Genomic DNA, 17,169 nt, shown 5'->3' on the forward strand with positions numbered 1-17,169 from the left:
CTTTTTCGACACCCGTCTATAAAAAAAGATTTTATGCCTTCAGTTTAATCATGCAAGTAAAACTGATGCAACTCCTGATTGTTACTGCTGTATACTTGGGTTGTTTAACAGAATATCTTCTTCAATTCTTTCATTATCATCAGTTTTTAAATTTCGTGACCATTGAAAGCTATTTTTCCTGAAAAACAAAAACGAAAGAATTTAGGAAGTTCTCAAATACAATTCAAAAGTAATTATGAAGTTATTTACAATTACGCAAATATCATATCTCCTTCGCAATTTTCTTTTATAAAATCAAGAAAGAAACTTGTAGAAACATAAACGTTAACCCCATCCGGTATCATCTGACCTGTACTTAACACACCAATTTGGACCCGTTTTCCATCATCTTTCTCATATACAAGGGGACCACCAGAATCACCCTAGAATAATATTTTAAAAATTTCTTGTTTTAACGTTCGTCTATATGATTATAGTGTATACGTTACATAGGTTTGTACTTACTGGCATCATGGAAATATCAGCTTGCTGAGTGAGGACTACTGATCTGCATACGTACAACGGATTATCTTTATAAATAGTGTCGCTAGCGTTCACTATACTAACTGAGGCCGCTTTTAGGAAACGTGTTGTGTCCTTCCGGTCTTCATAGACATGAAATTTACAATTAGCTTGCAGTTATTGTTATTTTTATATATTATTTAATATCATCCAATTTCAAAAATACAGTAATTTTAAAATAATGTACACTTTTATACTTTATCAATATTTAAAAATAACTTTTATATTATTAATTACTATAAAAAAGCAAAAAGCTTAATTTTTACAGTAAAGGTGATTTGTTTAAAATTGTATATGCCAATAACGAGCAAAATTGTCAATAAGTCTGATCCTACAAGAGATATGACACACAACCTTTCTCTTTCTGCACCTCTTTACTTATAACTACCAAGGTGTAAGGATCAATACACCTTATGCATTTGGCATAATAACTAGTATAAGTTACTATGCCAAATTTTGTTTCATCGTACAATAATACTTCGCCTAGAAGATTGAAATATTTATAACGTTATAATAACAACATTCCTGATAAAAACACACTTTAATTTTCACTATTCAGAAATTAATGACTGAAGTGACTCGTAAAATATATTATATAAATTAATTTCTCGTACAGAGAATCTAAATTATTATTCAACGGATGATTGAAAAATTATTTCGATTCTATTATGGAATATAAATCTAAACTTAATATTACACTGTATAATATAATGGAAAATCATTATAAAAATAAATGTTTTCTAAATATAAAATACATTTTAACAATTAAAATTGGGTGTAATATTATCGAAAATATGAAAGTAAACAGTGATTTTATTTGAGAAAATATTTTGTTATATTTTCTGCCTATTCGTGACAGTTTCGGTGTATAAATCATACACCAAAATTTCATATTCTTTACCTGAAACTTTATTTAACAAGACATTTGTATACTTCTTCATAATGTTTTCCATGACATTTAAAACAAGGAAAAGTAGTAATATCATTTAAAATTGTTATAAATATTTCTCAAAATTCAATATATACTAACCTGTTCCAATGATTCCCCATCCAACCATCGTTCCCATTCCTGAATAGTATTCTTTATCGGTACGTGGTAAAGCAATTGTTTGTAGTACATATGGAGGAAGAGAACCACTCGATAAAGAAACGGCGCTGTCTAGTATTAAAAGTGCTATGTCATAAAGGAATAGCGCGCCTTTATAGTACGGATGTGGAATCAATTCTTTGAAATACACTTTCTGTCCAAGGAATTTATCTTTGTTACCAATCGTCCCATATATTTCATCGGGTTCCTTGCTATGATATACAGATAAGATATGAATATATTAAAACTTGATTTAAATATATATAGCATAAATTATTACATTTTTACTTTTATAAATATTATACAAATTTTAAAGCATTTTTATTCATCGTAATTAATTAGAAAATGCATACTTAGCTATTGGGTGAGCAGCACCCAATGCAGTTTTAGTTGTTATCAATGAGTAACATGCAAGAAAAGAATCTTCATCTTCATCATCTGTATCACTTACTTTTAAAAACAGGGCAATCTAGACACAAAATAATATTTATTTTGATTATTATAACTAAGTTATAAAATAAAACAAATAATATTTAGTTCACCATAAATGGATAATCCTTAATTTCAACATCCTTACCACCGATCATCCTTCGTACAATTTCCTACAGATGCCACGAAATCGTCAAAATTACTAAACATTTCTAAACAAAAAATAATATTGTTAACTCACGCCGTTTATTTTCATTTTTCTCTGCATTTGCACTGCAACAGAGCATTGTAAGCAATACATCGAAGACCCTCAAAGCTTGATTTAAAACTCTACAAAAAATGACTGACAATAAATATATGTAAGTAGGCCTAAAGTAATTTCAATTCACTTAATGAATATATAAATATGTTTCTACAAGTCTTACTTGAGATGAGTATTCATGTTACTGTTGACACCAACTGACAAAAAGCACGAAGGATACGAATGATAATCTTGAATTACACTATAATTATTCTTATATACTCTAATGTTTTTCTGAAAGTATAATTTCAAGTAAATATTTAATAATTTAAATTGTATTTTAGAAGTATTTCCTGTATCAGAGTGACTTTCAAAAATGTTTTAAAAATATGATCGTAAAAAAATATTTGAAAATCATCTGTAAAAACCCCTGATTCAGATTAAATATCACTTTACAGTTAAAGTAAATTGTAATATTTTTATTTTTAGCGATATTGTTGTTTAAATTATTTATTTTTGGCGTAATTTATGCAGTTGTGCAAAGTGTTTATATTAGGTTTTCTAAATATTTGCTGTTGGCATTAGTACGTTTACGTAATTACACAATTATTACGTCAAATTTATTACATAAGTTTTATGATGGTAACTGATGTGAAATTTTGTAAATGCTTAGTTATTGAAAACTTAATGACGAGTATTTTAAGAACACCAGAAATAATCCAAACTTCAAACTTCTTCTCTGACACGAGACACTATTATGGGGATAAACCAATGTAATTTTAGTTACGCGAGACTAAAGTAAGCATAAAGGTAAAATCAACTCAGTCAAATGCCTATTACATAAAATAAGTTTTTGGCTTAGATGTTCGACGTAGATCGTATCTGTTATCACGAATTTTGAGCCATTTCGCTTAGAACACGTTGACTTCTCTGTTTTGTTTGTTGACAGTAATTGTTGTTTTTTTAAAGTTATAGCATTATGAGTGATACGGATTGATTTGTGTTAGTGTCGGATTTGGAAAGTGACAAAAATACTAGGGTAGTTGCGGACAATTTGATAAAGGAAGTGGAAGATTTTCTTTGGTTTCGAGACACGTAGGCATAAGGAGAAACAAGATGAGTAAAGTCAGCCACCTCATTCGGTTGTGCAATATCACACTTTGATTTAAAAACCATCATAAAGGCCAAACTATAAAATTTATGGCAACGTTCTTGGAATAATCAGACTACCAATAAGTTGCACGAGATCAAGTAATAGAATTGTGATATCGAGCCTGCCAAGAACAAACGAGAAGAAGCCTCGTATGATTTTGCCTAAGAGACAGTCGCCTCACCCAGCGTTATTACTTCAGTGATGAGGATTCACCCGAATGCCCTTCGTGACACTGACACTTAGTGTACTTTTCTTGTAATGAGTAGGAGTATGTGGGATGGATGGGTTAATGCAGTAATAACATGCAATTTACGAGAAACATCAAGAATAGGACAGTCATAAATCGAAGTTATAGCGTACTGCGTTTATTTTCATCAGGATTTGTGTGTTAATTTTTCCAAATAAAAATGGTTGACGATGTTTACACAGTAAAAGATACGTTTTTACTTTTTGTCGTGTTCCATTACCAGGAACAGTCTTCCATTGAGGAGACGACTTTTTATTAAAGGCTATGCCTTTGCTCATGGAAGAGTGCTTGTTCCTGGTGATGAAACATGATGAAATGTGAAGGCATTGTAGTTTGTTCAACGTATTTCTTTTGCTGACTTTCTTTAAAAATCCTTTACGTCAAGGTTCTGGATTGATAAGTATTTCAAATGAAACAATTTTAAAACAAATAGGTAGGAAGAAACAAAGAGAGATAGGTTTTTTTTTTACTCTCCACAAAACAAGCGTTTTCGGCCTCACTCCAGGTCTGCTTCAGGTTAAAAGAACAAAAGAACAAAAGAAATTGTATATTTTGGCCGGCATAGCTATGTAAATTACCCAATCTTCCAGTGAATACCGGTTTAATACCTACTCACTTTTTGAACCTTTGTTTAAGAGATAGGTTTGTTTTATAAAGATATGTAGCAAAATTAAACAACCTTATTCCTTTCGTGTTTACTTGGAAGAAAGTAGAAATTGTTTTTTCCATAGACATTTTCAGATCAAGAAAGTTAAAATTATGATCTAGAAGCGTACATATATTTTTTTCTAACCTAAAACCCATAACAATGTATCTAAGAAATAATTACACCTGTTAATAATTTTCCATAATATCCTGAAAATAATTTGTATATATAAAAACTATAAGAAACTAAAAAAAATGTTACCTTAGGATAAACTCCATGTTTCGAAAAGATAATTTACAATAATTATACTTAGAGATTTTAACTGTTCGTCAATATCACCTTGTTCTGCGCGGTGTACATGGGTGTTGTTTACAATTTCAAGAATACAGATGACAATATATAATAGTATTATTATTATATAAACGAAAACATGTTTATAGCGCTTTGTATGTTTAGTGTAAATAAGGCGTTTAATATTATTTAAATATTTATAGATTGAAAACTTTGAGGTAATATAGGATAGAGTAAGTTAAAATGTTTAATTTTACCGTGTGCAGCATGTACATTATTTATAATTTTAGGCAAGAAAATGCAGGAATAACTCGATGTTGTGATAATAGAAGTTCTACATTAAAATTTATTTTAATTGTGTAAATTTGAAGTGAGGTGTGTCTAGGATAATTATCAACGTATATTGTTTTGAATGAAAACATGCAACTTTACAAAATTTAACTTTTGTAATAAATATTGTAAAAATAAAAAACATTGGTATTTTTAAACGACATTGTTTTTTATTTAGTTAATACAATTGATATGAATTAAAAAACTACAATATTGATAATTACTTAAGACCCTACCTTATAAATCCTGAAATTAAAAATAAATCATAACATCGAGTTATTAGATTACACTAGACATTGAGAAATTCAAAGTAACATACAAATTGTTAGTTACACCACGTTCAATGAGCTTCACTGCCAGTCGAATTAAATGGCACTTAACCGGTTTTGTTCCGTCTCTTCATATCTTTTATTCAGGATTAATTAACAATTGCAGTCAGCTTCTACACTAATGGGTTATTTGTTTTCCCTTACGCTTTCTACAGCTGATCTCTGCTTTAACATAAAATAATTTATGTCAAAATAACTTGACCAATTGACGAATTATTTCATAAACAATTCATTATTCTGAAATATTTCCAGTGTTTAGATTACAATTAAATTTCGGAGTGCATAAAATCACTGAACACTGGTGGTTATTTGGTCGTGGATTAGAACCTTATCAACGGTCTGGCCGCGTGGAATTTTCCGGTTTTCTTCACGTTTGTATCACCTGAATTGGTCCAGTTTCCCATAGGAAGAAAACATTTTTCGCGGATCACCCGCTATATACTAACAACAACAACAATACAAGTGGAATTTGTGCCAAAACAATTAATTAGTGTACCACAAATCTTTTGGTCCTGCGGCCTCTTAAATTATTGTGAACATAAAGAATACAAGTTTATAACAGGTATGTTATCACGCGAGAATATTTTTATACAAACGTATAATTGTAACTCAATTTAAAATTGAAATTTAGTTGAAATTGAAATTTTAAACAAAACAAGATGTCTCGCATATCGTAAATTCCTCCTTATCGTGATTTGGCTGTGTGTAAAAAAAAAAACATAAACTGATTAAGGTATGTTAATGGCGAATATGCTGAATAATGTAATAGTTAACAATATAATTAGAGAATATGTAGAAATATATAACAGTTGATAACATAATTAATAGTATACATTTGTCGAAACAGACATGCCAGAATATGCATGTTAGTTGCGTGCATGTTGAATGTATGCAAACCCTTGTTCAGGTTGCCGAACCCGTGATATTAAAGTATGTTGGTTAATTGATGTACATCTTTTTTAAGCAATTATAAATATCCTTTTAAGTATAGGCTGTAAAATATTATTGACTTAACATTTTTAGTTGACTGAAGAGGGGCGTATTAAGCCCGAAACGCGAGATTTACGCGCGTATCAGCTAAAATAAAGGTGAAAGAAAGCCAAGTGATCGTCAAAGCACTATATTGTGTTTCATAATTTACAACATTAAGTACGACACGGTTTCAAGTCATTAATAGTGTATAAGTATTGTGATTGGTGAAAAAATTACTCCCAAAAATTATAAATTTTTCGAAACTTGTGTGTGGAGAAATTATTTCTCGCGCACTTTAAAGCTTAATAACTCTTGTTCCTTTTGCCGAAAATTTTTGAAATTTTTCAATGCGGTTTGCATATTACGGAGAAGTGTTAGAAGAAATTTTCATGAAAATCGGACCGTGGGATCTGGAGATAATAACGTGGTGAGGGTCATATCTCAAAATGTTTCGTTGTGTAAATGATTTTACTTCAAGTTTCTCTTTAACAGAAAATTAATGTATTTGCTTTAAGATGTTTTTCAAAAGTTTCTAAACTCTCAATATTAGAGTTTTCTGGTCATTTTTATGTTTTGATACTGAAAACTGCCAGAACTAAATTGGTTTACTCTACGTATATATTAATAACATGATATGTCGCATCTCCAAACCCAAATTCTGTGCGAAAATATTTAAAAAAAGTATTTTTTCATGAAATTCTTTGAGATAAATTTGATTCTTCACGCAAATTAAATATTATTCATCAAAAAGACATATGGGACAGTACAAAAATTACATATTTTTAGTGGTATTTGTTCTTCTCTACTGCTCTGTTAAAATGTATTTGCGGTAGGGATTTAGCTTTTAGACTAGAAAATTTACATCAGAAATATGTGAGGTTACCAACGGTGTTTCTTCTTATGAAAGTAGAATAAGCACAAGTTGACATGTATATATCAGGTTCGTTAACATCATTGCCACCTCTACTCAGGAGCCCAATTACAATGTCTCTTCCTGAATCATCTTTGATTATCAGTGGTGAACCAGAATCACCCTACAAACAAATGCACATTTTTATAATTAGTAGATTAATTATAACGTCACCTGACGAAAAACCTAACCGTTATACCTTCATTGAAATCACTCCAGGTGTTATTGTTATAATTTCTTTACCGGTTATTCTAATATCGTACGCATCTAAACTTTCATCTTCTGGGTCCACTATCCTTACTTCTGCTGAGTGAAGGCATTCACTCACGTCGTCTTGACCTAAAATACACACAAAAACAAAATAAAAATTAAATCTAGCAACAAGTTGCGTCACTTTCCCAACAACAGTTAGATTGGGTGTGGTGTCATCTGTTATGAGATTTTATAAAACATTTTTTCTATTATTAGTTTATATAAAATGGCAGAGGAATGAGTTTTACGAAAAATTGGAAATGCTAATAACGAGTAAAACATTATTAAATTCGACTCCACTTAACATATAACAAGCGACTTCCTGAATCTCGCCACCCTTTCACGTTTATCTACTAAACTTTAATAGCATTAATCCCCTAATATGAAAATCTCATTGCAAAATTTCAGAAATTTTTCACAAAAGGAACAGGAGTTATTAAGCGTTAAATTAAGTGAAGAAAATCCTGCAACTCACATGCTCAAGCATACATTTTTTAAACTTCTTCCACCCTGTAGGCCAGGGGTCCCCAACCCTATGCCCGCGGGCACCATAGCGCCCGCCGATCGTTTTGTGTGTGCCCGCCGCTGTGCGACCACAATAAAAATAAAAATATTTCAGTTTTCAATAAAATGCTATGTAAAAGTTTTTTCATTTTTAATGATTAACCACACAAAAGTAGAAATGGCATCCAACACAGATAAAAGCACAAAGCGAAATGCGACCGATCTCTTTTTCCCCTCGCGCGAAATTTTCGCCAACCAAATTTTCCATACCTAAAATGAAATGAATCGGACCGTTTCTATTGTTGCTGTGACAATGCAGACATTTGTCTGGAGGTCATCCAGCGTTGCCATATTTGGCCACTTTGCCCCAAATTTGGCTACCCTTTTTTTAGTTTCGCGTAAAAAATATCATTTGGCGCATTGGCTACTTTTTGGGTTACATAAATTTGACATGGCTACACTTTTGGCTACATATTATTTATAAATATATTACTTGAATAAAAATCACTTTAAAATGGTGTTTTGTCGTTTTTGATTAATTACAGACCCACATAAAACAAATATTTGTTTTATTATGTTTTTCAAATTATGCTTTTTTTTTAAATACATTTTTGTTTGTCTCCTTAATGAATATATCTATTTTTAAGTAAAAATTGAAAGTGTCTGTAAAAGTAATTTTTTTAAATATTCTTTTTTGTGACAAAATTTTAATACTTATTATTATAATCTAGACATGTTAATCCTTAAATAATAAAAGTAGAACAAAAATAATAATAATTTTCCTATTCCAAAGAACTTCTCAAACCACAGTTATTTAATTTGAAAGTTGACTGACATTTCTTTATTAAACTAATATGTGCATTTTGCATATATCATGCCCCTTCATCAATTTGGTTTTAAGTTTTTCTGTTTTAAAAGATATTTTAAGCAATTTTAACTTTTCCTTTTTTAAACTTCCCCCCCCTGTAGGTACTAAGGCCTTTTTAAGCAAGCCCATTATGTATTCGGCCACCATACAATTGGGCGGACAGGTGATGAGGAACAGAGCCTGACATATCCGCTTGGACCATCCAGAAAAATTCCTGGGGATTTTTCGACCCGATCGGATTTGATCCCGGGTCCCTCCAGAGGGAGTAGGCTGGAGTGGTAGAAATAAAAATTTTGGATCTTGAGAACGACATTATCCTAAAATTCATTTTATCAGATGAGAATTTCTGGAATATAGTTGAAAGAAACATTCTTGAAAAAAGCAACATATAAAATAAAATCGTTTTTCGGTTCCACATACTTGTGTGAATCATTGTTTTCGACAATGAACATTATAAAATCAAAGTACAGATCACGACGTACAGATGAACACATTGATGATTGCTTACGAGCAGGAATAACACCACACTCTTCTAATTACAAAGCAATGGCCAATGAAATGAAATGCCAAAAATCACATTGACTTTGAGATTTATATCTTTTATAAAGAATTTTTATACTTTGTAGATTTTGCATGCATTGTTTAGTAATTACTTGTTTTATAAAAATTATTGTTAATATTTTTGTATGTTAAATTACATTTTTGGAATTAAATGTTTTTTGTATATCATGTGTATGTATTATTAACTATGTCCAATTCTAAATTCACCTTGAAAAAATAAATGGTGCCCGCCGTCCGACCGGTATTCTAAAATGTGCTCTTAGGTACAAAAAGGTTGGGGACCCCTGCTGTAGGCACTAAGGCCTTTTTTCAACAGCCCCTTACGGGTTCGGCCAGGGCCACAATGGAGACAGCTGTGTGGTGAGGAATGGGATCCGACATATCCGAATGGATTATTCCCAAAAACTCCTCGAGATTATTATGACCTGTCTTGATTCGATTTTGGTTTTCACAGAACAGTAGGTTGCTACCTTGACCGCTTGGCCATTCGATCGGCCGCAAATATCCATTAAGATCCAAAAACATAATAAAAATCACCAATGTTTTAAAATTTGTCAATGTTTCAAGGTTCCCTCAGTCCCAAAATATAGAAATTCTAGTGACATTTTTCTGGCATATCGCCATACTCTCCCCCTGTTATACATATATAACAGGCAGGAAAGTAAAAGTATTTTTGCTTACTATTATGGTAACGGATCACTAATCATATAATTCAAGTATATAAAAATAAAGTAAATAATGTATTATATGTGATAAGTAAAGATTAAAAGCACACGTAATAAATGGGTTCATACCTAAAATACAGGTAAGACAAAAATTGTTTTTCCTTATTTCAGGTTTATATTAAGCATCAATCAAGACATACTTTCATTCTAAATTATTTATGAAAAATGTCAGCAATGAGTTGCTTAACTTTCCCGGCAACACTTAAAACTGTGTGTGTGGCACCATCTGTTATGATTTTTAATATTAAAGCATTTTGCCATTTTATAATTACTATAAAATGGCAAAATGCTTAATTTTGAGGGTAGGAATGCACTCTTATAAAAAATTTCAAATGCTTATAACGAAGCAAAATCGTCATTAAATCCGACCCTACTCCAGATATACCACACACGATTATTATCTCTTCATCCAGTTGACCTTTAATCAGCAAAAGTTAGTAGCATCAATTCTCCTAATAGAAATTGCTTTCTATCAAAAATTTCTGAAATTTTGGAGGAAAGGCACAAGAGTTAATAAGCTTTAAAGAGGGTGAACAAAATCGTGCCATTCACTTGCATACAGACACATAAAACACTAACATCCACCCATACATAAAAAAAACGTCAATTTTTTGCATTTTTTGACGTTTTAAGGTCACCTGAGTCAAAACTGTAAAAATCTTAGGAGTTGAATTTTTCGACCGATTGCCATTTTTTTCCTTCCGTTGTATATTATAACAAAGCCAGGAAAATAAAATGTTGTATATTTAAATATTTTGCAAAGAATCTTTTATTTTTTAAACATTATTTATAGACTTTAACTCTTTATAAATAAAAATAAAAATGAACTTACTTGTTCCGATTCTCCCCCAACCGATAAGCATGGCATCACCAGAAGAAACTACTTTGTTGTCTCTAAGTAAAGCTATTGGTTGAACATTAGATGAATGTTCAACAGCATTACTAAGAATTAAAAGAGCGATATCATTAAGAAATGTTTTCCGAGCGTAGCGTGGATGTAAAATTTTTCTGCTAAAGTATACTTTTTTCCCTTCATATTTGTTAACTTTACCGACTCTTCCATATAAACCTTCAACTTTGTATCTAATGGAAAATAAATTATATATATAACTAGCAGGTAAACTCGATGTTTCCAGGGTAAAAGAATAAGTTCAAACATTAAGAATATTAGATTATATCGTTCTTCTAATTATTCTATTAATATGTTATAACAAATATTAAAATGAAAACTATATAATGAGTTTGGTTATTTCAGCCTACCATTGTCACGTTTATCGCGATACTCAGATAGTACAAAATGGTACAATTTCATTGGTGGAGTATAAAACAATTCATCGATTATTTGAGGTGAGAAATGTCCTCAAATTATAGGAAACTGCTGAGTTACGTAGCAAATGGTCGAACGGCCTAGGCGTGCGTATCGAACAAGCAGAATAACATCCACCTTTATATATATAGCTTATTAGCAGAAATAAATGAATATTGTGACTTTCAAAGTTTTAATATACAAAGGTGGGAAATTATTAAGCTTATATTATTGATAATTGTGAGCTTTGAGCGGTCCACTTATTTATAAAACCACAGAACATCCAACAGGTTTCGTCTCACAAAGGAATGGTTTCAAATTTTCCTGATATTTTCGTTTTCTAATTAACTGTGCTTTCCAGATGAATTCGGTAGTGTAGCTCACTGCATATGAATCCTAATGGAGAGCAGTTTTTGATTTTGTTTTTGTGATTTTTCTTAATTTTTTAACTGAAAAATGTTGCCGACAGCTCGGATTGCGCAGAATATTCTGATACTCTCTCAAGTTCCCAACGTGGTTCTCAAAAATTTGGTTTTTTCCACCTCTGTGCCTTTTTAGCGCTGGTGCATCGAGAACTTATTTATTTAGGACTTCAGGAAAGTCGCTAGTGAAGGAAGTGAATGGTTTCATTATAGTTTTCAATATTTGTTGAAATACAAATCCTTATAGTAAAAAGTACAATTAATACACTCATGTATATCAGTTGCGGTGTTCTGCTATATATATCAGAAGAGCATTAAACGAATGCCACGAATATCCATAATCTAAATGCCTTATTATTTTTTCGAGATATTTTTAGTGTGGAACGGAACTCAAATTTCTTCGTTGAGGAACGAGAGTTAAATGTGTTTCTTTACGGCACATTGTTTTTTTTTTTTTTTTTGTTAGGGACGAAAACAGTCTGACAAATAGTGTTTAACACAAATTATGGATGTTAGGATAATCTGACGCCCATTAGGAGTGAAGTGAAGAGATGGGATAAGATATTGTAGCATATGGGTGATAAGGAAGAGTGCCTCACTGGAAGACTTTTACGGGAAACTTGCTTCTATTTACGGTATGTATTAAAAAACTTGAAAACTTCACGTGACTAGCCCTTTGGTGGGACTGTAACCCGGAACCCACTATTATGTATCGTGGCTTCATTCACTCGGTAATTCCTGGATCCCAGAGTAGGCCTTATAGTGCTGTCTTTAAATGATATATGGCTTTAGATTTAATCAATGATTATTGTAAAGGTTTTCATATTATACTGTTCGATTTACTAATTTTACTATTTCATAACACTAATAAATTTATATTTTAAAAATAATTTTTTCTTAATTTTTTAGCATTTAATAAACAATGTTCCGTTGTAAATCACTCTTCGAAAAAATTTTACTAAAAGAAAAATTGAAATAAAAATTAGAGTGAACGTACCTATCTATAACATGTGCTGCTCCAAGTACTGTTTGTGTTGTTATTAACGTAAAACCCCCGCAAAATTTTCTTGTCCTGAATATAGCTACCTAAATTATAATGATTTTCCTTACAGATATAGAATTATTTATCTAATTTTTAACAGAAGAATTGAAATGAATAAATATACCATAAAAGGAAATTCTCCATCATCAGCAATTGACCCTCCAATCATCCTACGTTCTTTTCCTAAAAGCATTTTAATTTAACTTTCAGTTAAACATTAATTTTTGCTTAATAGTAATAAACTCCAAAAGCTTTTCTTCTACCTGATTTGATTTCATTCTTCTGGGGGAATGAAAAGGCGTATACCACAGCTGGAAGAAAGTATAATAGACCGAATCTGTAATTTATAAGTTCTAATTTAAATATTTAATCAAGCACATCAACACAAAATACAGTTAATAAAATTCAACATCACGTTTATTTTTCGTGTTTTAACTCCCTCCCGAAGGCCTATCATATCTATAATCGATTTGACACCACCGTCACAATGGGGCTGAGTGATAAGAGATGGGGCCAATCGGTATATAATAGCCCCATACCTCATTATTCATGCCCCATTGCAATTCATGAAAATTTATGGGATGGGTGGCCCAAATTCGATCCTGTGCACCCCAGTACGGTATGTTGTCGTAATTACCTCATCCATTCCACTGTCAATTCCATATCACTACCCACATTATACTTAAAAATCTTTTTTCAGTTTTACTTTGTATTGAATTTAGTTAATTACTTGGTCGGATCAGATAATTAAAATCAAACTTAATTCATAAAATATTGAAATAAATCATACCTTAAAAAGTCTTTCATTTTGCAGTTGCCAAAGAAATGTTAACTAGTTGTTGAAACGTAAAATATTAATATTAAACGGTTTTAATAGAGTGCAATATAATGTTTATACTTTTGCAGATGAGATTGCAAAAAAAATATGAAATTTTTACGTAATACAAGTGAGTAATAGCAATAATACAAAATATAAAATGTTTATATATATATATATATATATATATATATATAAACTTTAATAAGATAGCAATGTACAGTACAGTGATACCTCTGTTTTCTTCTATAATCTGTCCGAAAACAATCAGAGAAATTCGAAACCGATTGAAAACCGAGGCCATATGAATCAATGTAAATCCAATTAATTCGTTCTAGACACTTCACAATACATACCAAAAACACATTTTATAGAAAAATAATATAGCGTTAAATACAACAAGCAATAAAAAATTAACATAAAAGACTAATTAGCTAAAAGATAAAAGCATTAAGAGTAAAGATAAGATAATTAGCATTAATATGAAAGCAATGGAATTGTTCGGTTAGATACGCGGGGTAATGTCTTGTCTTGTAGAAGCTAGTTAAACGTGAGCTTCTGGCCTGTATCGCCCTGTGGTAAAATATGACGTAATTGTCATGTAATAGTAGTTGTATGCGTTTTTGATGATCGTATCGAGGGAAATAATGCCTTCTGGAAAATCCGTTTACGGTTTTCTCCACCTCTCTAACGCCTTATTCAGGCGTTACAGACGTGGAAAAAACCCGACAAAACTACGGCAGGGCTGGCCCAGCCCACCCGGCCGAAGCGCGAACCCACGACAGAACTCTCAGTGTTCAAGGAACGGAACCGTTGGTCAATGGTGGGCCATCGCGGGGTAATGTTCACACAACGAGAGATAACGTCACATTGTGTCGAAAAACGCATGGGTCGCCCTTTGTTTTTGCAAAATTTGCAGCGAGGTCACTTGAGCACGCTGACGAAATTCGAGGCAATCGACGAAAACCGAGACAAATTTTTCGCGATAAAAATCGAAGAAAACCGAAACCGACGCTAACCGAAGTCAACGAAAACCGAGGTATTACTGTATTACGAAATGATGTTTTTGAAAACAATACTAAAGGTTGTCAATATATTGTGATATTTTGAATTAAAATTACTGTTACGTCAATATTAAAATATAATTTTTACAGATAGCTATGTGAAGAGGTTCCACATAGTTTCCTTTTGTGAACATATAATTTCGGCATTTTCAATGTAAATATTAATTAACTAATCTTTATTAATTGTACAGTTGTTTTTGCGACAATGTATAAACCAAGATGTTTGGGTATTTTTCAATTTAACCTCAAACGGATCACCGGTGTTCTCTCCGCACTTAATGTTCTGTAAATTAATAAATCGTGTGTCTGTGTTGTTCTGTAATCCGAGTACGTGCTACCGTGTAATTTCTTTGTAAGGGACTGGCGACAGCTGACTTCACTTTTCAGTCTCTTGTTATATTGACTTAAAAAAATTGAGATAGTAGGTTGGAAGGTTATGAGAAAGCGTCGCTTTTACTAGTGAGAACTTGACAAACGATTTACTCCCACGGTATGAAAGTTGATGTTACAACGTTAAATTGTTTACGTTGAAGTTCGATTTCTCACAGCTTTTATTGTAATGACATCAGAGCCGATGTGTTCAAGGTGGAGGAAAACGCTGTTGTAGCATTTAATTGGTATGTCTTGTGTCAATGGCCGAGAATATTTTTTAATCTCTTCTATAAACGATTCCACAAAATCCCTATTGCTCTTTTACTTTAAATTCTATATTCTTTCGAAACTCTTTATTATGGAGGCGAGACCATGAGTGGTGATGACGTAAATCTCCACTTTATTGCTATCGTTGCAAAAATATTCTTTTACATATTCTGTTTTCCATAAGTGATAAAAAAAAACTTTGCTCAAAACTATTATCTATCTATAAAGAAATTAACATAAATCTTATCATTTTAGTATTTAGTAGACACACTGATAATACAGTGCGATTTAAATTCCGTCCGCACTGGGCGTGGGAAACGACAGATGCTTCCAGAAACGAAATAATTACGTAAGACATAAAGTAAATTATGACGTCGGCAATTCAGCCCAGCTACTTAGGGATGGCCCACTGCAGAGAGACTGCACGATCGCACTATATAATCCATAAATAGCTAAGTTTGAAGAGAAAATGATTGCCTTTCAGAATACAAGTAAAATGAGCGGTTAGTAAATTTGCAATTGCTGAAACACAGTCTAAAAGAAGTAGTGGACAGAAGAATAATCATTACAATCAATATATAACTTATATTATAATATAAATACAGTATATGATATAACGAACACTTTAATAAACTATAGGAATGTTTAAACTATCCTAAAACTGTTTGAAAAACGAAACAATTATTCACAAACAACTAAAGAATTAACCATGCATTTTGCTTTTCGACTCTTTTTCAATAGCTTTATCTAGTTTCCATTTTGTTTAATAGTAGCATGTTAATAAAAAATGGCCTGTAATACTTCGGCGTAGACGTTACTTAAATTAAAAACGGAAGAATACGGAAATCCCACGGAATAAGAACTGGGAAAATATTAAATATTAACGTAACTCTCAACAATTCCTTGTAATATTTGTTTGTAGTATTAATTACTGATTAATTGCTAATTAGTATGAAAATAACTTATTATGAAATGTATATATGATTGGTCACTTCGATGGGTATGACGTGATTCATAATTTACCTTTTCATTGGTCATTTCAATACAGGGAAATTCTATGGTTAAACTTAGTACTGTTGGACGGTTCGACTAGTATTTTTTCTCAAGAGGCTGATAGATTGAAAAATGAAAAAGAACCTTTATTTTCAGAATACAGTAGAGACTCGTTAATCGGAACCCCGGTAATCGGAATCGCCAGTAATCGGAAGGATTTTCAATCGGACTGTGTCGTGCCGAATCGAACGTTTTTGATACTAGATTAACTTCTAAAGCATAATTTTTTATGTTTTTATATTTTTCAATATATTTATTTTGTTTGTACAAAATAAAGAAATAATTTTTAACGATAGAATAGCCTCGATTATTATTATAAAAATTTTCGTTAGGCTTAAAATTGACAAAAATTCAACATGTAGCGACACGCAACGGAGAAAAATTCGAACATTAGATAGGTTAATATATTTATTCGTACATAATCGGTAATCGGAACAAATCACTAATCTAAACAACCCCAGACCCCAATTGATTCCGATTTTCGGTTCTGTACTGTATTTATGTTTCTGTTACTGTCAACAATCAGTGGTAAAGCTTCAACGTTCTTCTCGGATGATAACTATGAACAGTTTCTTCAGGTATGTTCTTATAATTTTATAGTATAAATACAGTCAAACCTGTTTTTATGCGGTGGATAGGGACCGCATTAAAAAAAACGCATTAAAAAAAATCGCACGAAACTTCACGATTGGCTGTAAAAAATAGTTTTCGCAACACAAT

At 31.6% G+C, this 17,169-nt stretch overlaps 2 protein-coding genes across 2 annotated transcripts; both read right to left on the reverse strand.

The window, feature by feature from the left end:
- Nucleotides 1-211: 211 nt before the first annotated feature.
- LOC136981633 (trypsin-4-like) lies at nt 212-2,245 on the reverse strand. The gene is made up of 5 exons (XM_067277963.1): nt 2,191-2,245; nt 2,002-2,117; nt 1,592-1,860; nt 505-644; nt 212-422 (listed from the first exon to the last, which is right to left on the reverse strand). Exons 1-5 carry the CDS (start codon nt 2,233-2,235, stop codon nt 252-254), a joined length of 741 nt encoding a protein of 246 aa, XP_067134064.1. The 5' UTR covers nt 2,236-2,245; the 3' UTR covers nt 212-251.
- Nucleotides 2,246-7,149: 4,904 nt separating this feature from the next.
- On the reverse strand, nt 7,150-13,539 carry LOC136981666 (trypsin-like protease). The gene is made up of 7 exons (XM_067278007.1): nt 13,514-13,539; nt 13,140-13,213; nt 13,001-13,059; nt 12,832-12,920; nt 10,939-11,048; nt 7,396-7,535; nt 7,150-7,320 (listed from the first exon to the last, which is right to left on the reverse strand). Exons 1-7 carry the CDS (start codon nt 13,537-13,539, stop codon nt 7,150-7,152), a joined length of 669 nt encoding a protein of 222 aa, XP_067134108.1.
- Nucleotides 13,540-17,169: the final 3,630 nt, after the last annotated feature.

Source organism: Centruroides vittatus, unplaced genomic scaffold (assembly GCF_030686945.1).
Source record: "Centruroides vittatus isolate TY-2023 unplaced genomic scaffold, ASM3068694v2 contig_786, whole genome shotgun sequence".
NCBI classification, from domain to species: Eukaryota; Metazoa; Arthropoda; class Arachnida; order Scorpiones; family Buthidae; genus Centruroides; species Centruroides vittatus.

Excerpts from the sequence above, each read along its gene's own strand:
- LOC136981633 (XM_067277963.1), bottom strand. The coding sequence starts at position 2,235 with ATGATCGGTGGTAAGGATGTTGAAATTAAGGATTATCCATTTATG. Across the intron at positions 2,118-2,190 it reads TTAAGGATTATCCATTTATG|ATTGCCCTGTTTTTAAAAGT; the intron begins GTGAACTAAATA and ends TTTTGTGTCTAG. Across the intron at positions 645-1,591 it reads ATGGGGAATCATTGGAACAG|ACCGGAAGGACACAACACGT; the intron begins GTTAGTATATAT and ends ATGTCTATGAAG.
- LOC136981666 (XM_067278007.1), bottom strand. The coding sequence starts at position 13,539 with ATGGAATTGACAGTGGAATGGATGAG. Across the intron at positions 13,060-13,139 it reads GAAGAATGAAATCAAATCAG|GAAAAGAACGTAGGATGATT; the intron begins GTAGAAGAAAAG and ends AAATGCTTTTAG. Across the intron at positions 7,536-10,938 it reads TTGGGGGAGAATCGGAACAA|GTCAAGACGACGTGAGTGAA; the intron begins GTAAGTTCATTT and ends TGTGTATTTTAG.